The following is a 26708-nucleotide window of genomic DNA, read 5'->3' as shown; positions in this document are numbered from 1 at the left end:
TCCAAACATTAAATCTAAATCTAAATATCAACTCTAAATGTGAATACTACACTTATTTATTAAATCTAAATGTTAGATCTAAATGTTGAATCTAGTTGTTAAATGATATATTGGGTCTATCATTGATGTAAACTTTTATATCCTTTTATGAAAAAGTAAATATGGCAAAGCTATTACGGTAAATCTGGTTAAAAGTTTTAAAAATACACACCACCTTTTTTAAACATTTTACAGCTAAATATGTTAAAATGTTGCTGTTATTTTCAGCATGTGCCTCCTTTACAATCAGCAGCCCTTATGAAAGTACATGAATATAATCTGAAAAAGCTTCTCTCTCAACATAATAATGTTAAACATGTTTTCCACACCATCTCCAAACTCCCCTCCCCTCTAGTGCTCAGTCCCACTGCTGCTCCACAGCTCAGAGAATCTGGCAGCTTCCATCACGTCAGAGAAAGACAGAAGTACTGGGATCCAGAAAGAGAGGAGGGACTCTGTATTCAGGCTTTTTGTAGTGTGGAGGAAGTTGGAAATACTCAAGCACCTAAACGTGTTATTACAGTACTTGACCAGCTGTATTTTCTTTTACTTTTCAGCACTGGTTGCTGTCAGCTTTGGTTCTCAGTCATCCAGTTTGGTACAGTTCAATGCAGAGGCTCAATTTTCTTTAGGGGACTTTGCAGGCTGATGTACATGTCATATTTTGTAATGTTGTGGGTGGTACCAGCACCAACTTGTCTTTATAAACAAACATTGAGCATTGTTTTGTTTTGTAGCGGAAATCTACAATGGTAAATTGACTGTATATATATATTTAAATAAAGTAACTTTATTTATACAGAACTTTTCTAATCTTATCAACCACTCAGAGCACTTTACTGTGCAAGCCACATTCACCCATTCATACAGCACTACTGTGCAAACATACCACAATTTGGTGTTCAATGTTTTGCCCAAGGACACTTTAGAATGCGGAGTGGAAGAATCAAACCACCGACCCTCTGGTTTGTGGATGACCCCCTTCATGCCCTTGCGTGTGTAATGAGTCTTGATGTTTTTAATTTATTGTAGAGACTCCTCACTAAACAGTGTGGAGTGTGACAGAACTCAACTGGACACATCCAGTGTCTCTCTTGCAGTGAAACAAGGTAAATATTTTTACATAGAGAAATATTTATTTTATTGCCAAGACATGTAAACAGAGTGTATTTGGTACAATAAGTAGAGGTACAGTACCACTAAAGCTTTACCAACTGTAGTATTTAAGTCATTAGTGAATCTATAAAAAACACTTTACATTGCATTCAGGCTTTTCACAAGTTGCACACATTGGCATTGTTATTATCTGCCCATGTCACAGTTATATGATTAAAGCCAATACTGAGTTGTAAGAAATATCTACTGAATAATGTCCAGCTATTAAGTTTCATAGTTAACTGTTGAGAGATAACTGTTCAGTTATCTAAAAATAACATTAATGTTGCTAGAGTTGGAATCACAAATTGTCATTTTGTATTATCTTCAAATAAATATGTCAGTGTCCCTGTTGTTTTAATAATTTTTGTCTCTGCATGTGCATAATTGTTGAGTGATGACACACAAGTCGTGAGAATCTGCTATTTGTCACAACAAAACACTGTCACCATCACCTTAGTGTGACCCAAGTACAATTCTAATTCAAATTTTAAGATTCAAATTGTCTTATAAAGCCCTGACACAATGTAGTCTGAGGCTCTTCCATCAATGAGGCCTGCTCCATCATTGTCGACAAACCAGCAGGGAATACTTTCTCCATTCTTCACATCCTGGCTGAAGTCCTTCTGCCAGTGTCTGTGGGGAAGAGAACACTGACGATTAGGTGTGTGTGTGTGTGTGTGTGTGTGGTCCAGGTATTACTCATGTTGTTTGGACCCAAATCTGTTTACACAGTCACATTATGGGGACTTATTTTTCTTATGGGGACAAAAAGCAAGTCCCCATACGTAATTCATTGAATTTTAAGGTGAAGACATGCTTTAAGGTTAAGGTTAAGGTTAGGGTTAGGGTTAGGGCTAGGTTTAGGTTAGATTTTAGTTAAGGCTATGGTTGGGCAAAGAGTCACTATGGTTAAGGTTAGAGTAAGTCTCCAGGACATCAATGCAAGTGTATGTATAGGTGTGTGAATGTGTGTGTGTGTGTGTGTGTGTGTGTGTGTGTGTGTGTGTGTGTGTGTGTGTGTGTGTGTGTGTGTGTGTGTGTGTGTGTGTGTGTGTGTGTGTGTGTATTTTCACCTCGTCACGTTGACTGCTTGTCCCTTCACATACATGGTGGCATCTAATTTCTCCTGGAGGTCACCTGGAATCAGGTCTGTCACCTCAAACTCAACCCCATGGTAGAACTGACCTGGATCAAAATAGCTTGTTTAATATCTTCTGATTTATTGAAAGTTAAGAATAAAAGCATGAAAACATGAAATAGCTGTTGCTGACCTAGCAGGCCATGAACTGAAGCAGAGACATGGTGGCTGTCCAGTGTGTAGAAGCCCAGGTAGTCCTGCTCATCCCGGAGTCTCTTCCATTTCTTTGTGTGTTTGATGACCGTAAATTTAATGAAGTGCTTCAGGGTCACGGTCAGGCTGCAGTTCTTTGTTAACTTGAGGTCCATGCTGGAAGAGATACAGAGAATCTGTGTTTGATCCTATCCACTGTTTAAATGTTGTCCAAAACTGGAGGGGAGCGCTGGAGGAGTACTGATACCAAAAGAGCGTGATTAAAAGGCTGAAACACCTCATGGCGCTATAGTCCACAACTGATGATATGTCCCTAACATCTGCTAGTGGTCGTTAACATCTAGTGGTGATCCCTAACATCTGCTGGTGGTTGGCAACTTATCATCAAACGATTGTGGAAGACCTTCAAACATACAAGGGATTTTCTCCATTTTGTCTTATGTTATAAAGTAAAAAATCATTTAAGATCACATACTCATATTTTGCATATGAACTTGAGCTAATTAAGTGTATAATAAACACAACAAGTAACACCATTTTAACCTGTGGACAAAATAACAAATATCTATTTATATAATTGTAAAACATCTCATTTTAAACGTGTTGCGGTGCATGAATTTTAGATAATATTTGCACAGCAGTTCTACTCACTTGTTTTCTTTGATAGAGGCTGTATCAGACCACAGCAGCTTGACATGTTTGCCATTGTGGAAGACGGAGATGTCCTGAGGGCTCACCTCCAGACTCACTCCCAGCTTCCGGTGGCTGATACCAAAACGCCCAAAGTAGGTTTTGGTAATACTGTTTGGAACAACTTTCTTCTTGCCAATAATTTGGCCATTCACCAAAAAGCCTGAAGCATAATGAAAATCTTTCATGTCATTGCTTCTTATGTTTTGATTCTTTTTACAACACATGGTAAATGAGTGACTAACCTGATTTGGGGTCTTTGACCAGAGTGAAAATGGTTCCTGGTTTGTCGTTGATGTTGAAGCACAGAGCGTCCTTTCCCTCTGGCAGCTCTATCATGAAATGAGGATCTCCATCCACTGCACAAGCATCATCGAAGAATCATGTCAGACAATCATCAGACTCAAATATGATATTAATAGTATTTGACTGAGCACTGTGGATCCTCCCCTGACTTTTAATATGTGGTATGTGATAGATAATGAATAAAACTGAATAATTGAAATATCCCAGGTGTCATTGTCACATTGTGTCTAGTATGACTGGCCAATGCAATGATTTCATTTTAGAAGTTAAAAATAAACGTGAATTATTTCAGTTTTTGATGAGTCAAGTTAGAAGCTTACCATCTGAATGACTACGAGAACTGGCAGCACGACTTGAGCCTGAGGAACCTGTTATCAAAAATAACAAAAGCAAACATCACATTGTCAAAGTTGTTCTGCCAAAGTGAGGTCGATAAGTGGTGTCATATAATTAAGTTAAAAGAGGTGTACCATGGCGAGATGAACTCTTGCGAGATGCACTCTGGCGAGATATTGTTTGACTAGATGCAGTTTGGTGAGATGTACCGGGATGAGATGCACCTTGGTGAGATGTACCGTGGCGTCTCTCTGCTTCCTGTCGCTGGCCTGTAAAACAGTTAAAAAACACAAAGTTAGTTGGAAGCCATTGCCAACTTTTATTGACACATACTGATTTAAAAGGTTTCTAATAATCTAATGTGATGTAAATTGGCAAATAAGAACATTCTGGTTTACTAATAAGTTAAGCAACTTGTCCATCCGTCCATTATCTATACCTCTTATCCGTTGAGGGTTAAGTGAGGGGGTTGGAGCCAATCCCAGCTAACATTGAGCTAGCATTGGGGTACAACCTGGAGAGGTTGCTAGCGAATCACAGGGCCAACACACCGAGACAAACCACCAATCACTCTCAGATTCCCACTCACAGTCTACAGTTAACCTAACCCCAATCTACTTGTCTTTGGACAGTGTGAGGAAGCCAGAGTACCAAGAGAAAACCGATGCAGACAAGGGCAGAGAACATGCACCACTGTGCTGCCCCTGCTAACCTTTACTATATCAATTCCTTTCTACTCCTGCAAATAAAAGAAAAAGAGCTGATAATAATTGATAACTGGTCACATGTCCCTTACTCTCAGTCAGCTTGTCAGCAATGAGAGGGCTCTCTGGTCCGTCCTCGGTTTCAGGCTTGGTGACCACCATGGAGGTGAGCGGGGTGACAAAGCTGTACTGCAGGGACATGTTCAAAACCTTAGCTGTTATAGCATCTTTCTCTTGCTGAGTACCAATGTCACTGGGAGACAGAAAAGAAAGACGGGATCAGTTGGATGTTGAATAATGACATGTGAACTAATCTTTGAGTAATCTGTTCATCTCAATCTTGTCAAAGGTACAATATAAAGGTGAACGTGAACAAACCTGTTCTCCAGTAACTGCTGGATGGTGAGGTAGGCCCACAAACGCTCAGCAAAATCCCCAAAGATGTACTCTTGCTCTGGGTAGGTCACCTCCCAGTTTACCACATTGGCATTTCCCTGCACTTGTAAGTCTTTATCAGGCTGCAGAAACAAGAGATTTTTCAAAAACAGATGACAAGAGAGGGTAGTAAAAGTATGACTACAGTCACGCCAGCCGCTCTTCAAGAGTAAATGCTAACGTCAGCATGCTAAAAAGGTTGTAACGAGTACAGCTGAGTTAATGGTTTTGTACCTAGCAGTAGCGGACAAATGAATGTTTTAGCCAGGCAATGAAGTTTGAAGAAAAGTTCAGGAAAGTAAACCTGTCGGTTGGGCTACTTGTTGAGATTATTCAGTCTGGACCAATGTGTTATGTCAACCATCCTTGATAAATTAAGAGTACAATATGAAGAGCTTTCAATATTCAGTGTCGGCTACAACAAGATTAACTTCGTACCCCCTGGCCAAGCACTTCCACCAGGAAATTATCCATGTCATTGTCGCTCAGCCGACCGGACACCACGATCTCTGAGCCGTTAAACAACTGGCTGAAGTGGTTTTTGGTCAAAGAGTCCACTGCATTGTCAGGATAACGCAGGTCCACTTCCAAGAGCAGAGGGTTGGAAACCTCCTCATAGAAACCCTGGAAAAAAGGCATAGCACAAGTCATGCAATATCTGTATTCTACATTCCCTTTAAGGTGCAGAGATAGATTGGCAAAGTTGTGCTAGACATCCCCTTTTCTGTTAATCTGTCATTTATTGTTTTACTCTACCTGGAGTTGAACAGCAGAATCTGAAGCTTCATATATTCTGCGGGCCAGTCCCTTATTTTGTCTGCTCATCACATCCAGGAAGGAGTAATCCACATTATTTCCGAATCCAAGACAGAACAGAGACATCTTCCCCTGGATAGCATCATGCACATTCTTTTGGATCGTTGTGGGGACAGACACACCTATATACAAGCACACGTGCACAAAATCAAATGACAAACTGTTAGCCACATATAAGCTTGTTTTTAGGTAATCTACTTAATGTAGGTACAGAGACCTCTGACCTTCCAGACTAAAGTATTATCATCTTTCAAATCAAGAGAACTTACCGCTGTTTGGCATCCCATCAGTCAGTAAAATAATCATATCCACACTCCTCTCTGGACGTGTCTTCTCTTCTCTTTCTTTCACCAGCATGCTCACCGCCCTCAGTACGGCTCCATTGATATTGGTGGCTGAGAGGGAAAAGAAAAAATTATGTAGTAATTCCTCAGTATTTTCTAAATTTTCGCTACTAGGCTTAAAACATTCTGTAAATGACCCTGTTTCAGTCATATATAAAGGTCGGGGCTTGTGGACACTTGGATGACACCACACGAGCAGTATGGAGGCATGTTGTGTTTTTTTCTGTTGTTTTATTACGTCTAAAGAAGCGGTCATGATTGACTTCAATTGTATTGGATTTGGCTGCTACACTGTTTACACCTGAGACTCGAGAAGTGTTTTGTGGACTCAAACACTTCACCCAACCCCCGATTGGCATAGTGGTGAGTAGATGATGAGTGAATTTTCCTTTTTTACAGTGAACTATCCCTTTAAAGAGACAGGAGCTAAAACCAAGTGTTGCAGACAGTGGCTGAAAAGAGGAGCTGCAGCAGTGGACAGTATGAGGAAAGTGATACATATTCTGAACACTAGAGCATGTAAACCTTTTCAAGTAATAACTCAAATTAAATTGATTAACCTGAATATGCATAAAATATGTCTCCTTTGAATGGAAAACAGACAGATTAAAGGCAGAAGACTTTTATGTCAAATAAATATACATAATATACTTAGTCACATTATGCATCTGTAAAAACATATTTAGATTTTTTTTAAACGCTATGAATAGTAAATTGTTGATATTCAAACAGGATTTCTATTAATTTGCATTGAACAAACCATATTGCAGTGAATTTGGTGTCACTTGTTTTTCTCATACCTCCATTGTCTCTTATCTTCCTGACGTAGGCAATGGCTTCAACCACGTTTTCCTTTGTTGCTTTAGTAAGAGAGTTCTTCCAGGTGATAATGTTGTTGTCAAACACGATGAGAGCAAAGTGGTCCTCCACATGGAGGTCTTCCAGAATGGCGACCAATGCGTCCCTCGTCTGCAAAGGTTCACAGTTTAATACATAAAGAGGATCATAGACTGATGCCTGCAGTATGGAGCTTGCTTACCCCCCACCCCACCCCCCACACACACACATATTTTACCTGTGCCATCTTCCTTCCACTCATTGACCCGCTCCTGTCGATCACAAACACCACATTCTTTGGGACTCTGCGCAGGTCAGGGGGAGCAAAGAAGTGCACAAAGTATCCATTCACAATCTGCAGGGCGGTAAAGAAATTAATCAACACTCATTTGTGATTCTTATGTGCTGTTGTAAAGACTTTGTTGGGAGCTGACCTGAACTTCTCCCAGGCCCTCCTCTCTTTTCACATCGTAGTTGATGAGGAAATCTCCATCGATTATGTTCCCCTCACATTCTGGACACACTCTCTGCTGCTCCAGTGTTGGCGAGAAAGAAATGTGGGCCTGAGATACAGAGAGATTCATTTGACATTATTCGACACATCTTTACTTAAATTGTACTAAAAAAGATCATAAAATAATTTTTGAAGAACGGAAGCATGGAAATCTTTGTAATCCTTTACCTTTGTGTCAGTAACTGTTTTCTCCACCAAGGAAAGCAGGTCATTGGTGAGGAAAGTTGCTGAGGCGTCAAGAAAAGTGAAGCCCCGAGGCTCGTAGATGTTTGCTACAATCTGTCTCCACACACACACACACACACACACACACACACACACACACACACACACACACACACACACACACACACACACACACACACACACACACACACACACACACACACACACACACACACACACACACACACACACAAAATTACACACAATGAGGCAGCTTCTCTTTTACCAAATGTTGTTATTTTGAAAGATAAAACAGGAGAGAGTAGAACCTGAAAGTCCTGCACCGGCTGTTTCAGTTTAACTCGAGTCACAATCTCATACTGGCCCAGTTTCCTCTGAAGGAGTTCCTCATAGGTCAGAATAAAAACCACTTTATTATTGGCTGCTATGTTGACAGACACTGAAAACACCTCCATCTTTCTCCCAGAGGCCCTGAAAGAATACACAGAGCACATAATTCACAGCTTTCTGATGTTACAGTGTGTTTGTAATACTGGGCTTATGTATATTCAACCTCGTCTGACTCACTTGACCAGTCCAGCAGTCTGTCCAGAGGAAACAGCCTTCTCATACTGTTTCTTAGCTTTCTCTTTCTCCTTCACCTCCCCGACATACACCTGACCTTCAATCTCCCTGAGAGACAAAATGACACGGGTTAAACCCAGAGAAACTTGTAGCTTATGCTCAATTGTCAAAAGTCCTGAGGTTTGAACTGACATGCTGAAGTTGGTGATGAAGGCGGTCTTGGGCAGCTCCACCTCAAAGAAAATTTCCTGCGAGGAGTTTGCTTTGTTCAGAGCCTTGGAGGTCATGACGGTGTGGGCGAAACGAGACGTCACCGTGCACTCCACGGTGACACTGTACACCTCCACCACCTGAGAGGATGAAGGGAGATGTAATTTCGGCATAGTTGTCGAGTAAAATGTTTTGTTTACGGGGCATCAGCATCAGTAAATCGTAACCACTATGATTACAGCAAATAACCAAGACTAGTGGAGGACTGGCAGGCTCTGTCTTATGTCTCAGGAAGTGTCCTGACATTTATGAAGGACCAAAAATGAGTATGAGTATAAATGAATAAATAAAAGCAGAAGTTAATAATGAAATACAAAATATTTCTTTCTGTATTTGTACATTTAATAATTATTATGTTCTATATATATTTTTTTAAATGTATTTCAACATTGATTAATTAATTTATCTATTAAATTTTATATTAATTTGTCAATATATTTTTGTATTTGTACATATATTTATATATTTATGTTTGTACTTCTAAACCTTCTAGTTTCTACATTCATGTATTTATCAGTTCTGTTATTCTAATTCAGTCTAAAGCCTGATTGGTTATAGCGGCGTCATCTTGTCCCTAATTTTGTCCCTAATAGAAACGATTCACGTCAAGAAACAGGAAGAGTTTACTTTAAAACATGAGATGAAACTAACAATTACTCGTGATGCAGATAGGAATCAAATACAGATGGAGAAATCTCTTCCAGCCTTTTTATTGTCACGTGAAGTACAGAGGAAATAAAAGCATGCCAGTGGACACAGGGGAGGGGAGAGCGGAACAAGTGGCATCTGGAACCAATGTGGTTTATGGGAAATGTGGACTTAATTTCGCAACCGGTAACAATACCAAACAATACCACTACTGTGAGAGAAGCTACCAGTCATCTTGACCACAGCCTCATGTTTATTCAATTATCATATTCAGATTTGAATCTGATCCATGAACAAATGTAAAAGCTTTGCTGTTAGTCAGACCCCCTGTCCCGATTTTACGTCAATAGAAAAATTAGTTCCTTACGTTTGTAGAGTTTGTGCTTCTTCTCTATAGAGAAAAAAGAGACAAATTATATTTTCATAATAAACATTGTCCGCTTTGAGTTTTGCAGAAAGGCATGACCAGAAAGAAGGAAAGAAAGAAAGATTTGTAAAATGGCAGTTTAAACTGTGATGAATAAAAGTTTAATACCTTTATTGACCTGGTTGCCATAGTTTCTTGGGTCTCCTGAAACAGAGCATAGAGTTACTTTGATGTGCACCATATTAGACATCCCTTAATTAGACATTTGTTAACCATTGGATACAGCCTGACCTGAAACAATGTGTCAAACAATCACTTATTGCAATTACAAGTGTCCATGCTGTTGATAGTCTTCATCAGTCGTACTACAGTCGCCTCCTCTGTGTTTCCCAAAATGTCGGCCGAATGTCAAATAAACAGGTTCATCAGGAATATTAAGGGAGCTTTGCTGCAGCATGCCGAGAAGTAACAATCAGACAGATGACGTATAACAAGTGTGGGAAAAGAACCTTAGATGTAAAGGTCACACACAAACACAGACACACAGAAAGGGAAGGTGATGAGTGAAATCTGTGCTCCACACACTTTAGTTCAGTTCAACCATTTGGACGTGACGGCCCCTCTGTGCCCTTTTTCCAGCTGGGGCTATGATGCACTAGATTTCTAGAGCTTGAAAATGTGACATTCTTAATGTGTTCTGTGGAGGTGGGGGAACAAGGTGCTGAGCTGAGGTCACTGAAGAATGGCTGTTGAACTGAAGGACGACCATGTTGACAGATGAATACATGTGCACGCAGGGCGTCACGTTTACCATCACAGGTCATCTGCTTTAGAGGTTCAGTGTGTCCGATTTAGTGGCATCTATTGGTGAAGGTGCATATTGCAGCCCACTGAGTATCCCTCCTACCACCTCCTCTTTACAGTGTTAAGAAGAACCTGTAAAGGCCTTTTAAATGTAAAAACATGAGAGGCTGTCTCTAAAACCAGTGTTTGGTTTGTCCAGTCATGTAGAAATATGGCCTCCTCCCTGGTAGGATGAGCCTCTCTGATATAGATATATAGAGGACTCCTTCTGAGTTAACAAGAACACAAAAAAATTGTACTTTCACATGGTTATACATAAATGAAAACATAATTATCATAACTGCTGATAGTTTCCCTAAATCCTACACACTGGACTTTTAAATGCGTGAATAGACATGTCTTCAGTCAATCCATGCAGGAGTGTGATATCACTTTATCTATACTGTATGTCTTGAACCTTGGTTTTCTATGAAAGTTCTATCTGCAGCAAATTTCACGATTCAAGTAAATGTTGTAAAAAGATGTGTGCACACATTTATGAATGAAATTTTAAATGAAAGACACGGAAAAGGTGTACGTATCATTTTGGCCATCTGACAAATTTATCAAACCTACACTCTCGTCAACATTGTGACCACATTGTACAAGACCCATCTCACAAATGGTGACATGCACATAGAAGATCACTGTTAATGCGCAATGCACACAAGCCTTTTGTTACAAAAATGAGGACTGGAAATTTGACTTGGACTTGACTCCTGAAGATCAGACTTAACTTAGGACAAGCGTGTAAAATCAAGTCTGAATGTTTGACCTGGTAAAAATATGAAAATGGTACAAAGTTAATAAGACAGACATGAGTTCAGTGACTGCACCAAAGTAGTAAGCCTTTATAAGTTTAAATTGCGGCCAATAAAGCTTTGGAGGGAAAATAATCAAAATGCACATAATTTGAGGGGTCACTATTCTGATGCTGAAACATCTTGAATCTTGCAGTAAAGATTCAACATGGATCTGGGACCATGAGTTCGATGACGTGCATTAACAGACCTGAGACTTGACATTGACAGCGACAAACTCAAAAACAGCACATGCAAAACTGCTGTTTTAGTCTGATGAGGATTTTCTGAATGAAGCTTCATTGTCCCTACAGGTAAAAAGTCAAATCACCTGCAAACAGCAAAATTGTCTTAAAATGCCTCCCACATCAATGATTTTTAACTTTTTTAAATGCTTTTTTAAGGATGCCAGTGTTCCTGCAGTTGACTGGGTCACTGCTGCTTTAGCATCTTTTTTATTTGATTTTCTGTGGCACTCCTCTGATTTTCTGCAAAGCCGTGGCGATTATGCCTGATAAACAGATCTTCCATTTGTTACTTTCTGTCACAAACAAAAGGGCTGTGGCAGTGAGCCAGCACTGCGAAGCAAATCACTTCCTGCATGCCAGGGGATTCGGCATGGGAATGTTGTAGCTCTTACAGCTACAGATGCTTTCATAAACAATGCATATACTCTTCACCTACGCATCAGACGTAGAAAAGAACTAATCAGAAATTTGTATATAGGCAGTTGCTGCACACATAACTTATGTTAAATACCTGTGGCAGAGCATCACTCCTGGAAACGAGCAGAGCTCCCCGGGCCTTAGCTGGAAGGCAGATGCAGACGCAAACCCACAACAGGAGGACTCTCCACACAACAGTCATGCCTGGGAAACAGAAGTGCCTCTCCCCTGGCATGGCTGAGAACAAGTGAGGAAGGAATCTGAGGCATGTGGGGATCAAGTCTTCCAGTAAGAGTTGTACTCCGCCCACACTGTGCAGGAGGAGGGACCCTCCATGTCCAAAGCTCTTGTTTTCAGTACGATTGTGTGAGTAGGCATGCGTAGTTTCCCATAAATTGCATGCATGTGTGTGTATGTTTGTGTGTGTGTTATGCTTAGCCAGCCCCAACTTGCCCATAGGTGTGTACTCATGTATTTACTTCATGCAAGGTTACATATACAGCAAGATTTTCATCCAATATTTATTGTGGTTCGGTGGGAATAGTTCCTGTAGCTGAACAATAATCAAAGACATTTGCCACAAATAGGATTTTCTCTTTCTGCCTGTTTAACCATGAATAAATATTTCACCAATTTGTTGCCATAGAGATCAAATTTATTAGGTGCCATGTTTTTTAGTAGACTTTACATGAACTGTAATAAACCATTTCATCAAAGTTTCCGTGCATAAAAACTGTATGGATCCAAAGACTTTAAAACAGAAGTTTAACTAATAGAAATTTAGCTTTAGTCCATCTTTAAGAACAGTGTATTCCATGTATTCCACGACAAATGAGCCTGTCTCACAGTGCTTGTCACTGTTTTGGGATTCCCTTACTTCCCATTCTTATATTGAGTATATGACTGTGAAGGTACTGCTATTTTAATAACGTTTTTATCACTATGATGGGTTCTGTGTTTGACACTGATGTGTAACCTGTGTTTAAGCGGTTTTGAAAAGTCCTGACACAATGTAGTCTGCTGCATCTCCGTCGATGAGGCCTGTTCCGTTACTGTGAATGAACCAGCAGGGAACATTTTCTCCGACCTTCACGTTCCTCCTGAAGTCTCTCTGCCAGCCTCTGTGGACCAAGGCAGAAACGTCATGTAGACCAAGCGATGTTTACAAAGCAAGGGCCGGTTACTCATTTTTGGACACACTTTGCATTCAAACTCTTCCACGGTGAGGTGGGACACTTATCTGAGACATGTACCTGGTCACGTTGAGTTCCTGTCCCTTCACGAACATGGTGGCATCTGGTTTCTCTGGGACTTCTCCTGGACGCAGGTCAGTCACCTCATATTCAATCCCGTGATAGAACTGACCTGGAGGAGAAGCCGACATTTACAGGTAATATTTGTTAATATTAATTTCAATAATGTTATTCCTTTTTTCTGCTATAAAGAGACACCGCTTTAAATGTTGTAAATACTAAATGCTGCTATATGCCTTAAACCATGCAGTCTAGTTCTAAGTAAGGCCTCATCCATACTACGATTTCGCTTGAAATTAAAATGATCCCTGTCCTCACAAGCGTTTTGGCTACGAATCAGGTTTAATTCCTGTCCATACTTAGGGGCCTGAAAACGCATATCACATGACCACTCACACACTCTGGGCATGCACGTGCCAATGTTAACAGGAATTGCAGCAGATTACTCGACTAAACGGCTTGGCCAGTTGTTTTCTTCTGGAAGGGGATCATGTGACCTGAGCCTGACGAATCAGCGAAGGCTACATCATGATTGAAAAGACCCAAACAGCAAGCAGTTGTGAGTGTCCATACTAAAACATGCAGCCAGCAGCTTTTCCAAATGTCTCTGTTTTAACATCTCTGAAACTAGGTACGGAAACCAGGTGTATCCGTAGCAGAGTTGATGCATTTTTAATGAAAGCGTAGCATTATGGATGTAGCATATGAGCGTCACGTTGTACCTAGCAGGCCGTGAACAGCAGGGGAGAGGAGATGGCTGTCCAGGGTGTAGAAACCCAAGTAGTCCTGATGGTACGGATGCTTCTGCCACACTTTGTGCAGCAGGATCACAAACTTCACTGAATCTTTTAGAGTTACGGTTAGGCTGCGATCCTTCTTCACAAGAAGATCCACGCTGGAGGAGAAAAGAGAAGAGTTCATTCTGAGCCTGGATTTCACATTTCATATTACTCATGTAGAGCGATGGTTCTTTGAGCGATGGAGAAGCATGCAATGGTGCAGCCACTCACTTGGGTCCTTTGAGAGAGCCTGTGTCAGACCACAGCAGCTTCACCCATTTGCCATCCTGGAACACTGAGATCTCATGAGTGCTGACCTCCAGCCTCACCCCCAGAGTGCGGTGGATGATGCCAAACCGCCAGAAATAGGTGTTGATTTTACCATCGAGGGGAATTTTCTTGTCCCCAATTGTCTGGCCATTGACCAAAATACCTGAGGAAACAATTCACTACAGCATATGATTGAATGAGAAAAAATTAACATTGTATTTAATACTGGTCTTGGGCTGACCTGACTCTGGGTCTCTAACCAGTGTGAAAATGGTTCCTGGATTGTCGTTGATGTTAAAGCACAGAGCGTCGTCTCTGTCTGACAGCTCTATCATGAAATGAGGATCTCCATCCACTGCAAGTGATACCAGAGCACAATGACAGTAATGAATATGATTTCATTCATATAATATAGAGGATGGCTTTAATATATAATATTTATAGTGATGATGTCAAACAGCCACACGGTGAGGCAGTACAGCAGGTACAGCTGTGCTTTGATCTAAATGCTAATAACAGCAGCAGGCTATGCTCACAATAGCGATGCTAAAAGTTGACCTATGCATTTAATGTTTACCATTAGAGGATAAAGTCCATCGTATTCATTGCTTGAGGACCGTGAATATCTATAAAATATTATGTGTCAATACATAGGTGAAGATATTAACCTGCCTGTGGCGCTAATTGAAAAGTCAGAGGATCCAAAAGTCATCAATTACATGAAGGACTGACAGAACAACTGACCGATAGTGCCATAGCCATCCAGGTTGATGAAAATGGCCAACATACCAAACCCGTAGCCCATTGCTTACCAAAAAATGAAGGTGAAGAATAAGTGTTCGAAACTGGGGTTAAAACTGGATATGCTAGATACAGGAATAATAAAGAAAAAAGCAAATTAACAAAGTGAAATTACTTAAACATATACATCTTTTTTTATGCTACAGGACAAAAAACATTACTGTCTTACCCATTTTGTCAGCCTGTTGTCTTTGCTCTGTCAAAAAAAGAACAAATTAATACCTTCTACAGTTCAAGCTGAAGCAGTATAGCCTCTACTGGTTAGTTAACTGAATAGAATGTTACAAAAAATATGAATTCAATGGCCAGTGATGACTGTGAACGTATTACAGTAAATTTTGGTCTGCATCACTCTTTAAAGCCTTTCTCTTTCCCTTTACCCTCAGTCAGCTTGTCGGCAATAAGAGGGCTTTCAGTCCCGTCCTCGGTTTCAGGTTTGATGACCACCATGGAAGTGAGAGGGGTGACGAAGCTGTATTGCAGAGACATGTCCAATGCCTTTGCTGTAGCATTGACTTTCTCGTCTGGTGTTCCACTCTTGCTGCAGGATGAAAAAAGATATTGAAGCTGCAACAAATGACACCTGAATTTAGAAAACGATAATAGAATCTATAAATGAATATTACAAGCTTATTTAAGTGGTTACAGACAATGGCCAAAGAGTATCATTTTCATCTGCCTTCATTCCACAAATGTCTGTCTGTCTGTATGTGGACTGCATATCTCAAGAACCATTCATCTACTTCACACTTGGCATGTGTATTGTAAATTGTCAGAGGAAGTGCAGTGCAGACTTTGGTGCGATTTGGGGCTGCTATACATTCTTCATTAATAAAAATGTATTTAACAAACAGGCGAGCAGCTCTCTGTAGCAGTCAGTGGGAACATGTGGCTTTAGTCTGGACGGAGTTGAATGTGTTTTTCTTTATCTGTCTCCAGATCATTTAGATAAATTGATTATTATCATTTCACCATATAAGAGATACACAGGGGCTGATCTCTATCAAGGCAACAACATTCATAGAATTATTTCCTCTTTAGCAATTTGTCTTTAAAGTAAAGCACAATGTTTTGTTGCTGTAACGCTTTGTGGAATTAGAGAGGTTTTATTTTGAAAAGTTGTGATTTTGAGTCTGAATACAACGTCCAGCAACCAAACAATATAAAGTGACAGTATATTGTAGAACTTTTGCTGGTCTGGAGAATTACCACACGACAAACAAACAGCCCATTCCAAACAGACATGTTGAGAACAGGCACTGCGCTAGTAAGACGAATGGAAATGATTTTCAAGCTAAAGCAACTCAGATTAACCTAAAGGACTCAAACAAACCTCTTGTCCAGTAATTGCTGGATGGTCAGATAGGCCCACAGGCGCTCTGTGAAGTCCCCAAAGATGTACTCCTCATCTGGGTACACAACATTCCAGTTCAGAGCACTGGCTTCGCCCTGCACTTCGTACTTTTCCTCAAACTACGGGGAAGAGAAAACAGGAAGAAATGCAAGCAATTTGAGAAATAATCAACAAGTTTTCTCTCCATCTTAGCATTGTCTCCAAATTTCAGCCATTTCCCTCTTCTCACCCCCTCGCCGAACACCTCCACCGGTAAGTTGTCCAGGTCGTTGTCTGTCAGCCGACCAGCCACCACAATCTCCGAGCCATTAAAAAGCTGGCTGAAGTGGTTGGTTGTCAAAGAGTCTACTGCATTCTCGGGATAACGCAGGTCCACCTCCAAGAGCAGAGGGCTAGAAACGTCCTCGTAGAAACCCTGAAATTGTTGCATACACACATTGTTTATAATTTATTTGTCCAAAATGTGCTAATTAAATGGCTGTTTATTTTAATCTGCCAGGGAGCTTATGTATTTGCCACTGTGTGATTGTTAATTTGTTTGTTTGTTTTTTCATTAGCAAGATTACATAAAAACTACAGAACAAATTTCCATGAAACTTGATGGAGGGATGGGACATGAAAGAAACAACCCATTCCACTTTTGGCGTGGATCACGTCCGTGGGGGATAATCCAGGATTTTTTGTATAACTTTTTTTTACATTGCCAAACATTTCACCAATTCCCTGAATAATTGAGGATCTTGATGAAAAACAAATTCAAGCATATTTTGGGGATTTTCAATGTGGTTTGTAAACTGTATAATGTATATATATATAAATACATACATACACACTCTGTATATACAGTATTCTATTAGATTTTTAAATTTGTGTTATGTTGAGCTCTATCTTATTCTAATGTACTGTTATTTAAATAAATTGTATTCAAAATTTAAATGAGTCTTTTTTTTACTTTTAACTGTACTTTATATTTGGTTTATAACATTGCCCTTACTGTTTAGCTGAGCTCTCCTCTTGACCACACATTGTACCGTTGACCTCGACCTTGTGTTAACTTACATACAACAGTAAAACCTGAACTTGGTCTCATAAGGGGGTAGAATGTTTTTCTGCTGCTCTACAGTAACAAATAGGGCAACAAACCTGAGACAAACATCAATGTGTAGCTGAGGTAATGTTCAGTCGGTCGCTAATCAGCAGCAGTGTATTTGTATCTTCAATACTTTTAGGATTGTGTCCAAACGATCATTTCGGTCATGTGGAATTCAAGGGGACAGCCATTCCAGTTTAAATTCAAAATTACAAAAAACTATTGGCTCAGAATTGTAGTCAGAGTCTAATTCCTCCACCTGAAGTTGAACGGCTGAATCTGAAGCTTCATATATTCTGCGGGCCAGTCCTTTGTTTTGTTTGCCCATCACATCCAGGAAGGAGTAGTCCACATCATCGCCAAACCCAAGACAGAACAGTGACATGTTTCCTCCGATGGCAAAACGCATATTCTCCTGGATCTTCTGGAGGTTAGTCTCTCCTTCAAAGCCAGAGATACAACATCCACAGGTTTAATGCTACATTGATCAAATATATCCAACAGTATGTGCACACTCAACATCCTCACCATAATTTGGCATTCCATCAGTCATTAAAATAATCATATCACTACTCCTTTCAGGGAGCCTCTTCTCCTTCCTGTCATGGACCAGCATTCTCACACCTGTCAACACTGCGTCATTGATATTGGTTCCTAGAAGGAAAACGCAAACAGTCACATGTCTTGTATCAGGATACATTTCTATCATTGAAGAAATAAAGAAGACATTTGGGATAAAAGTGCCACTTGTTATTCTCTTAACCTCCATCGTCTCGTATGTGCCTCACGTAGACCCTGGCCTCATCCACATTTTCCTTGGTAGCTTTGCTAAGTGAGCCCCTCCAGCCAGTTATATAATTGTCAAACAGGATCAGGGCAAAGTGGTCCTCCTCGTGGAGGTCTTTGAGGATTTCCAGCATTGCCTCTCGTGTCTACAAAGGAGTACAAGGTCAGAGGTCACAGTGTGTGCATGTGCACGTCAATACATCAGAACTACATCAACATATACAATTAAAAGGCCTCTCACTTGGGCCATCTTTCTCCCACCCATTGATCCGCTCCTGTCGATCACAAACACCACATTCTTTGGGAGTCTGGGCAGCTCAGGTGGAGCGAAGAAGTGCACAAAGTATCCATTCACAATCTGAAGGGAAGATGATCATGATTTACATGAAGGAATGAAACAAATTAATCACAGATTCATCAATATTTGTTTAATTTGTGCAGCAGACACTGAGTTTAGTGACAGCTGACCTGAATGTCCCCAAAGCCCTTTGCTCGGTTTACGTCATATTTGATGACAAAATCTCCATCAATGAGTGTTCCATCACAACCTGGACACTTTCTCTGCTGCTCCACAGTTGGTGAGAACGAGATGTGTGCCTGATATAGGGATAAACACACTGAGCTCAGCTTGTTCTTTATTATTCTTGGACCAGAAATGATGTTGCATGTGAAGAAAAGGAAGTGAAACCTAAATTGTTTTGAATTCTGAAGGGCTACTGTGCCACGCACCTTTTTGTCTGTGACGGTTTTGTCCACCAGGGGGAGCAGTTCATTAGAAAGGAAGGTTGCATGGGCATCAACAAACGTAATGCCCTGAGGCTCGAAGATATTTGTCACAATCTGTCTCCTCACACAAACAGACACACACATCATTTGTGAGGACAAACTTTCATCCAGGATCATTTAAATCACCATAAGGTAGAAATAGAATCATGAGCAGAGATGCACCTGAAACTCCTGGACCAGGGTTTTGGGTTTAACTCGAGTTAAAATCTCATAATGGCCCAGTTTCCTCTGAAGGAGCTCCTCATAGGTCAGAGTGAAGGTCACGTTACTATTGGCTGCGATGTTGACAGACACTGAGAACTTCTCCATCTTTCTCCCAGAGACCCTGAAATAAAACACAGATATAAGTGATAGCTGCAGATGTGCAGATAGTGTTTGGAGGGCTGGGTTTATGTATTTCTTCATCTCCAGAGACTCACTTGACCAGTCCAGCAGTCTGTCCAGAGGAAACAGCCTTCTCATACTGTTTCTTGGCTTTCTCTTTCTCCTTCACCTCCCCGGCATACACCTGACCTTCAATCTCCCTTTTAAAGAAACAGAGAGATGAGAACTGCATGATGCAACTTAAGAAAAGTAAATAAACTGGGTCATTTTAGTTAAAATCAGCTTTAGGGCATAATTGTAAAAGTAAGCAGGAAGAATGATTGTGTCATAAACAGAATGTGTTAACATGCTGGAGTGCGGAGAGAGTTGAAATGAGAGTGGGGAAGTACTGACATGCTGAAGTTGGTGATGAAGGCGGTCTTGGGCAGGTCCACCTCAAAGAAGATTTCCTGTGAGGAGTTTGCTTTGTTCAGAGCCTTGGAGGTCATGACGGTGTGGGCGAAACGAGACATCACCGTGCACTCCACGGTGACACTGTACACCTCCACCTGAGACTGAAAGGAAGGATGAGTGGAAAGACAGAAACTCTCATGAAAATGAGAAGCTTGCATTCAGGGTTCAATATTAATAAATATGGAATAAACAGGCGACCAGCGATCTGTAGCAGTCATTGGGGGTGGGGCAGTGTGCCTTCAGTCTGTGGACCAAGTTGAACAGTTCTTCTTCTACATCCTTGGATAAACTACAGCAGTGCTCAGAAACTGTCAAACCGTGGGTCAGAATCGCTGCAAGACCTTTTTGATGACTTTTGATTGTTTTTCTTTCACCATAACGGATTGAGACACTTCACTCTGCACCATAGAATGTTTTATAAAAAGCTCTGCACACAACGTCCAGCCCATACCAAAAGGGCTTGTTTAAAACGGGCACTGCACAGGCTTTCTCTACTACTTTCTGTGAATTAATGTGACATCTGATATTTTCACTTTAATAATCAATTGAAACTGTGTTTTCCCCTCTTTATTCACAACGGGGTCCAGCCCATGCTGAGTTGCCCTGACTGGTGCCAAAATAAATTTTAAGCACTTGAAAAAGTATCTTAACTGGTTGGCCCCCTCACATAGCCCACCCCATATTAGGACGCACACGTAGGGCAATAGACAAGTGAGCAGCCCTTGCAGATGTATTTGTTACACCCGCAGCACACGGTGTGAGTTTTACAGTCCTTTTTCCTGGGGCATATCTGACACCTCTTCCTCTTACTCGCCCCGAGCGGGGCTGCTGCTAGGGCTATGGAGGAGGCCGGACACTCGGGTCGAGCGTCGTAGTCAAGAGCTCTCTGTGCGGCGGCTTTTACAGCCTTCACAACCGCGGCGGACGCTTCCGTGCGGGGGATGCTCTCCCTTCGTGCGATGAACGGAGTCACGAGAGCCTTTCCCAGCTGCTCTAGGAACACCCTCCGCTTGTTCCGCTTGCCCGGCATCCAGTCGGGGTTGATCTCTCTCCATATCACGAAGGCGTTGTAGGAAGAGACGTCGATAATGTTGTGAAAGACGACCAGGGGCCAGTGCGCGGTCATCCTCCTGCAGCTGTACGTTCCGATCACCTTGTCTAGGTTGTCCACGCCACCTTTGTTGCGGTTGTAGTCCAGGACGATGACCGGTTTCCCGTCCTCGCGGTCGCTGATGTCGGCCTCGGCGTGCCATGTGCTCAGGAGCACCACGTTCCTGTTTTTCTTTGGGATGTAGGACACCAGAGTGGCGGTGGGCGTGAATGCGAACACCTCTCTTCCCTTGACCGTGAGCAGCACGGTCGGGAGCTCGGGCTTGTTCTTCCGAACCGTGCCGACCACGGTGAGCTTCCTCTCCAGGAGCTGCCGCGCGAGTTCGTAGGAGGTGAAGTAATTGTCGCACGTGACGTTAAGACCGTGCAGTCCCTCCGTTACATCGAGCACTACCCGCAACCCCTGGTTCTGTTCTGGGTGTCCGCCGCTCGGCTTTCCGGTGTACACTTGCGTCTTCCAAGCGTAGCTGGATTTCGCATCGCAGGCCACCCACGACCTGATCCCGTATTTCGCCGGCTTGCTGGGCATGTACTGACGGAACGGACACCGGCCTAGGGAGAAAAACAGGAGGAGAAGAGATGAGAGGAGATGAGATGAGGACGAGGACTAGCAGCCGCTATCTACATAACATAACATAACATAACATAATAATAATATTAAAACAAAAATACGAAAAAAAAGACTAACCTCTGAACGGAACGGAAGTCTTTGTCACCGTCGTCGTCTTCGTCGCCGTCCTCTCTGTTTTCTTCTCTGTCTGCTTTTCTGTCTGCTTCTCGGTCTGCTTCTCCATCTCCTTGTCCGTCTGCTTCTCGGTCTGGCTCTGGCTCTTTCGCGTCCTCTTCGGGTTCAGAGGATGGTTGCTGGGAGAATAGCTGTTGGAGAACCTGTTCTCTGGTGAAACGCTCCTGACGTGACATCGTGCCATGGTCCGGGAGAGAGTGGCACACTGAGACTTATATGTGGGTCTAATGTACCCCCCTAGATTTCAATTGGAATCAGGTGTGGGTCTAAATGACCCCACAGAGCACCACAGCGCCCTCTCTGGGGGTCTAAATGACCCCCCAGGAGAATCGAGAATGACAATCCATTGGTCTCAATTACCCCAGGAGAATTGGATAATGACAATCCTTGGGTCACCCTAACCCTGACCGGCCAGGGCTTGTGTATGATCACACGCACGCACTCACGCACGCACACACACACACACACACACACAGACACACACACACTCTGGGTCAATCCGACCCAGGAACAACACAAGGGATAAAAGACAGAAGACATGATGTCACTGGTTCCACTTTGGGAGTGTTCTGATGAGGCCGCTCAGCAGGGATAATATGGATATATGAAAAAAAGTCAGGTCAGTTATATCCAGTTCATTTTTATCCAATATCTTTTCGAACCTACCTGCATCCTGTGTGAATTCTCATTGCTTTCTTCTGGACGTTGCTCTACCTGCCTGTTACTCTACAGCCTTTATTTCCTCTGATTCTCCAAACTCTTTCGTGCAGCCTCCTGAGTTAAGTTCAATATTTTTTTTGTAATTTAATACAAATTTAATTATGCATCTATCACCTATTCAACACATGATATTCAAGCAAATAGCCTTTTTAGTTGACAGTTTGGTTATTAATGGTATTTTCATTTTTCTTCTCCTTCTTATTGTGTATATCTGCAGATCTGGCAGGTAAGATGATGCCCTCACATCATTAAAGACAACTTTTATTTTATTACCGTGGCTTCATTTGTACTTCTTTTCTGTAAAGGAAAAGAAAAGAAAAAGGAAATTATATTCTTTTTAGTTTTGAAAAATCTAAATTTAAGACCGAACAAAACCTTCAATTTCATCTGAGACTGCTTTATGCCCCTTAACAACATGCATTTTCTATGTACCGTACCTCTTTAAAAATAGTTAATTTATGTTAAATTTTAATGCATTGATGATGATGATTCAGTACCCTACACTTTTTAAATACTGTTTGTTAAGGGGCAAAACTTTGATAAATATGAACATAATGAGTGAGTGACTCTAACAAGTACCTGCAGTGATCTGGCAGCTCCTCTCGTCTCCTGAAATACAAATAAAGCTCCATGATTGGACAAAGAACACACTGTGTTAAAAACATGTGTATCACATGTACAAATAAAGAGGAGAAAAAGTGGGTTTAAAACGATAATAAATCTAAACAGGATCAAAAATACAAAGTTTGGAAGAGCAAAGTTTGGGTCAAAATATTTGAGAGGAAATCGGACGTGCCTCAATCAGGAGCTACACTGATAAAATCATACATAAACGCGATTGCAAATTAAAGTCATGGTACAAAAAGCTGTATGTGTGTGTGTGTGTATGTGTGTGTGAGGTCACCTGTGTTGCTTCAGGGTACCCAGAGATGACCAGAGCCCCCTGGGTCAGGCTGGGCAGCCCGAGGCAGACGCAGCCCCACAACAGCAGCAGTCGAACACCCAGCAGTCCAGACATGACCAAACTGAACACTGAACACGGGCTGACTTCACTGCTGAGAAAACAGCTCTCTGTCCAGGGGGAGGGACGGTGTGTGTGTGTGTGTGTCTGTGTGTGTGTGTTGTCCTCCAGTATTGACAAACAGAAACAGACCTGAGCTCAGCGGTCCGAAGGCCCTGAGTTAGAAGTGCTTATGCTTGTAAAGTTGTGAAAGAAATGTCTGTGCTCAATCTGCAATGTGTATGACTGTTGGTAGAACTGACACCAAACTAACAAATAATGACATCAGCCTCAACATAAATAACATTTTCAATGTATAATGATATAAGGTCAATATGTGTATTTACAGTCTGTCTTGTAAAGCATTTATTCCGTCAGTTACTGTGATGTTCGGTTTGCATGTGTCAGAATATCTTTTGGAGTTATTTTACGTGAATTTTACATGTGTGCATGTATGTTTCTAAATAAAACACTTGATTTGTTCATTCATTAACCAACATCAGTTAGGTTTGTTTAATCTGGAGTTCGGTCAATGAGTTCTTCCTCTTCCTTTCACTCTTTCGCTCTACGTCTTGTGCTGCTCCACTTGATGCGTGTGTATTTATATCATTTCCCACGTGGGAGCGAACAGTGGGCAGCTGTCTGAAACCAGAAAGACTCTCTTGTATGTTTTTTTTAAATGCAACTACTGAAAAAAGTAAGGGTTAGATTTGACTAGCAGGTACATTGCATGTAGATGAATGTGTTACACTGGGCTAATTAAATAACTTGACTACAAGGCGCCTTTGACAGTAAATGTGTCCTTTATCCCTCACATCATATTCCAGATGACCATTTAGGACAAATGTAGATTTAACTTTAACAAACAGATTTTGTCTGTACTATGAACCTCGTGAACAAACACAGTGGGCATGAACTCTGCACATCTGGTGAGTCATGGTCAACAGGAGATTAAAGAGTAAGGGAATCAATGTTGTGCAATTTTCCACTGAATTCTTTGACGTGATATCAAACCTTCGGGGTCTGCACAATGAATGTCGTGACTTTGTGTTTGCAGTTTGTAGTGATGACAGAGCAGAACATGCCACTTTTGTTTCTGCTTGATTTTTGTATTGGTTGAAATATTAAAATGATCTGAGACAGGGCAGGGTCACTGAAGAATGGCTGTTGAACTGAAGGATGACCATGTTGACAGATGAATACATGTGCACGCAGGGCGTCACGTTTACCATCACAGGTCATCTGCTTTAGAGGTTCAGTGTGTCCGATTTAGTGGCATCTATTGGTGAAGGTGCATATTGCAGCCCACTGAGTATCCCTCCTACCACCTCCTCTTTACAGTGTTAAGAAGAACCTGTAAAGGCCTTTTAAATGTAAAAACATGAGAGGCTGTCTCTAAAACCAGTGTTTGGTTTGTCCAGTCATGTAGAAATATGGCCTCCTCCCTGGTAGGATGAGCCTCTCTGATATAGATATATAGAGGACTCCTTCTGAGTTAACAAGAACACAAAAAATTGTACTTTCACATGGTTATACAGTAATGAAAACATAATTATCATAACTGCTGATAGTTCCCCTAAATCCTACACACTGGACTTTTAAATGCGTGAATAGACATGTCTTCAGTCAATCCATGCAGGAGTGTGATATCACTTTATCTATACTGTATGTCTTGAACCTTGGTTTTCTATGAAAGTTCTATCTGCAGCAAATTTCACGATTCAAGTAAATGTTGCAAAAAGATGTGTGCACACATTTATGAATGAAATTTTAAATGAAAGACACGGAAAAGGTGTACGTATCATTTTGGCCATCTGACAAATTTATCAAACCTACACTCTCGTCAACATTGTGACCACATTGTACAAGACCCATCTCACAAATGGTGACATGCACATAGAAGATCACTGTTAATGCGCAATGCACACAAGCCTTTTGTTACAAAAATGAGGACTGGAAATTTGACTTGGACTTGACTCCTGAAGATCAGACTTAACTTAGGACAAGCGTGTAAAATCAAGTCTGAATGTTTGACCTGGTACAAATATGAAAATGGTACAAAGTTAATAAGACAGACATGAGTTCAGTGACTGCACCAAAGTAGTAAGCCTTTATAAGTTTAAATTGCGGCCAATAAAGCTTTGGAGGGAAAATAATCAAAATGCACATAATTTGAGGGGTCACTATTCTGATGCTGAAACATCTTGAATCTTGCAGTAAAGATTCAACATGGATCTGGGACCATGAGTTCGATGACGTGCATTAACAGACCTGAGACTTGACATTGACAGCGACAAACTCAAAAACAGCACATGCAAAACTGCTGTTTTAGTCTGATGAGGATTTTCTGAATGAAGCTTCATTGTCCCTACATGTAAAAAGTCAAATCAATGATTTTTAACTTTTTTAAATGCCTTATTAGGCTGTCAATTCTCCAGTGTTCCTGCAGATGACTGGGTCACTGCTGCTTTAGCATTGTTGTGCAATAATGCCTTAAACGTGATACCATTAAATGGTGTGCCTTTCGGCATTCAATAAATTTGGTTATCAAAATAAAATATTGAATGTTAATATTACAAATATTAATATTAAATAATTACTTTAATTGATTAAAGTTACCTCGGGGCACCACCCTTCAAAGGAAGGGAAAAGATAGCCAATTTATTGATTAAGTCTCATAAAAATACTAACTACAAATTTGGAACTCTGATTAACAATTAAATTAATAACTATAACCAAAATTACCATATAGATAGTTAGCTAAGTTGAAGGATATAGAGTTCTTGACAGTGTAGAGGTTGGCAAAATTCACACTTATGCAACATTAATGAAAAAACATTTGTGAAAGAACAACATTTATTATGAAAATAATAAAGTATAATAACACAAATTACTAACGGTGTACTTACTATACAAAGATGTGCATGTGGGGTGTATGTAACGCAAAGAAAGACTATGAAGAGCATAACATAACTATCATTAACTTTCAAATAACTTATAACCAAACTATCACAGTAACACAAATCGAACTTATAAACATCACACGGAATCGAATAAACAGTCTTTGCTTAGCCTCGTATAATTATTAAGCCCAGTTGTGTTACCCGTCCATGGAAAGGGAAAAAAAGGTTGCTGTGCTGTTCGAAGTGCAGTGAAGTCGTATTGTTGGTTCGTGGCTCCTGTTTCGTGGTTCTGCTGTGCGATGCAGCTCTTGTGCTGGTTCTTAAGCAGGCTCGGTGGCTGCCTTTTGGAAGGTTTTAGCAGTCTGCTCCAGTCAGGCCTGCTTGAAGGTCGGTAGAGCTCGGATTGGGAGGAGCTTTCCCTGGTGAGTTGAGCTGCGCGCTGCACCTCTCCTCGATTGAAGTTGAGCAGACAGAGAGGTGGGCTCCTCTCGGAGAGTTGAGTAGAAAGAGGAGTCGAGAAA

The 26708-nt window shown here is 41.2% G+C and overlaps 2 protein-coding genes and 1 long non-coding RNA gene across 4 annotated transcripts; 1 reads left to right on the top strand and 2 right to left on the bottom strand.

The window, feature by feature from the left end:
- Positions 1-1161: 1161 nt before the first annotated feature.
- On the bottom strand, positions 1162-12055 carry LOC117762129 (inter-alpha-trypsin inhibitor heavy chain H3-like). Of its 2 annotated transcripts, none has more exons than XM_034586608.1 (22): positions 11908-12055; positions 9674-9709; positions 9506-9529; positions 8413-8570; positions 8224-8328; positions 7965-8127; positions 7639-7749; positions 7391-7519; positions 7195-7311; positions 6920-7088; positions 6045-6170; positions 5716-5897; positions 5398-5583; positions 4903-5042; positions 4617-4777; positions 3955-4089; positions 3805-3852; positions 3424-3537; positions 3140-3341; positions 2469-2644; positions 2271-2382; positions 1162-1830 (listed from the first exon to the last, which is right to left on the bottom strand). In XM_034586608.1, exons 1-22 carry the CDS (start codon positions 12046-12048, stop codon positions 1692-1694), a joined length of 2874 nt encoding a protein of 957 aa, XP_034442499.1. In that variant the 5' UTR covers positions 12049-12055; the 3' UTR covers positions 1162-1691. The 2 variants fall into 2 exon arrangements, with proteins under 2 accessions (XP_034442499.1, XP_034442500.1); XM_034586609.1 differs by having other exon boundaries at positions 9674-9706.
- Positions 12056-12446: 391 nt separating this feature from the next.
- Positions 12447-23341, bottom strand: LOC117762133 (inter-alpha-trypsin inhibitor heavy chain H3-like). The gene is made up of 22 exons (XM_034586620.1): positions 23189-23341; positions 22864-22893; positions 22558-22581; positions 19650-19810; positions 19352-19456; positions 19095-19257; positions 18876-18986; positions 18615-18743; positions 18388-18504; positions 18124-18292; positions 17889-18014; positions 17620-17801; positions 16500-16685; positions 16250-16389; positions 15297-15457; positions 15086-15112; positions 14928-14981; positions 14357-14470; positions 14077-14278; positions 13789-13961; positions 13067-13178; positions 12447-12934 (listed from the first exon to the last, which is right to left on the bottom strand). Exons 1-22 carry the CDS (start codon positions 23300-23302, stop codon positions 12796-12798), a joined length of 2739 nt encoding a protein of 912 aa, XP_034442511.1. The 5' UTR covers positions 23303-23341; the 3' UTR covers positions 12447-12795.
- LOC117762135 lies at positions 19817-22171 on the top strand. Its single transcript, XR_004613940.1, has 2 exons — positions 19817-20362; positions 22094-22171. It is a non-coding gene; the product is annotated as an uncharacterized LOC117762135 (long non-coding RNA).
- Positions 23342-26708: the final 3367 nt, after the last annotated feature.

This window comes from Hippoglossus hippoglossus, chromosome 5 (genome assembly GCF_009819705.1).
Source record: "Hippoglossus hippoglossus isolate fHipHip1 chromosome 5, fHipHip1.pri, whole genome shotgun sequence".
NCBI lineage: Eukaryota > Metazoa > Chordata > Actinopteri > Pleuronectiformes > Pleuronectidae > Hippoglossus > Hippoglossus hippoglossus.
The sequence above is the reverse complement of the archived record's forward strand: the minus strand, read 5'-3'. Positions and strand labels throughout refer to the sequence as shown.

Coding starts and splice junctions, on each gene's coding strand:
- LOC117762129 (XM_034586608.1), bottom strand. CDS start 12,048: ATGCCAGGGGAGAGGCACTTCTGTTTCCCAGGCATGACTGTTGTGTGG. Junction 7,089..7,194: donor GTGGAAGGAAGATGGCACAG/GTAAAATATGTG, acceptor GAACCTTTGCAG/ACGAGGGACGCATTGGTCGC. Junction 3,853..3,954: donor CAAGAGTTCATCTCGCCATG/GTACACCTCTTT, acceptor TTTTGATAACAG/GTTCCTCAGGCTCAAGTCGT.
- LOC117762133 (XM_034586620.1), bottom strand. CDS start 23,302: ATGTCTGGACTGCTGGGTGTTCGACTGCTGCTGTTGTGGGGCTGCGTC. Junction 22,582..22,863: donor GAGCTGCCAGATCACTGCAG/GTACTTGTTAGA, acceptor TTTCCTTTACAG/AAAAGAAGTACAAATGAAGC. Junction 19,457..19,649: donor TTCATCACCAACTTCAGCAT/GTCAGTACTTCC, acceptor TTTCTTTAAAAG/GGAGATTGAAGGTCAGGTGT.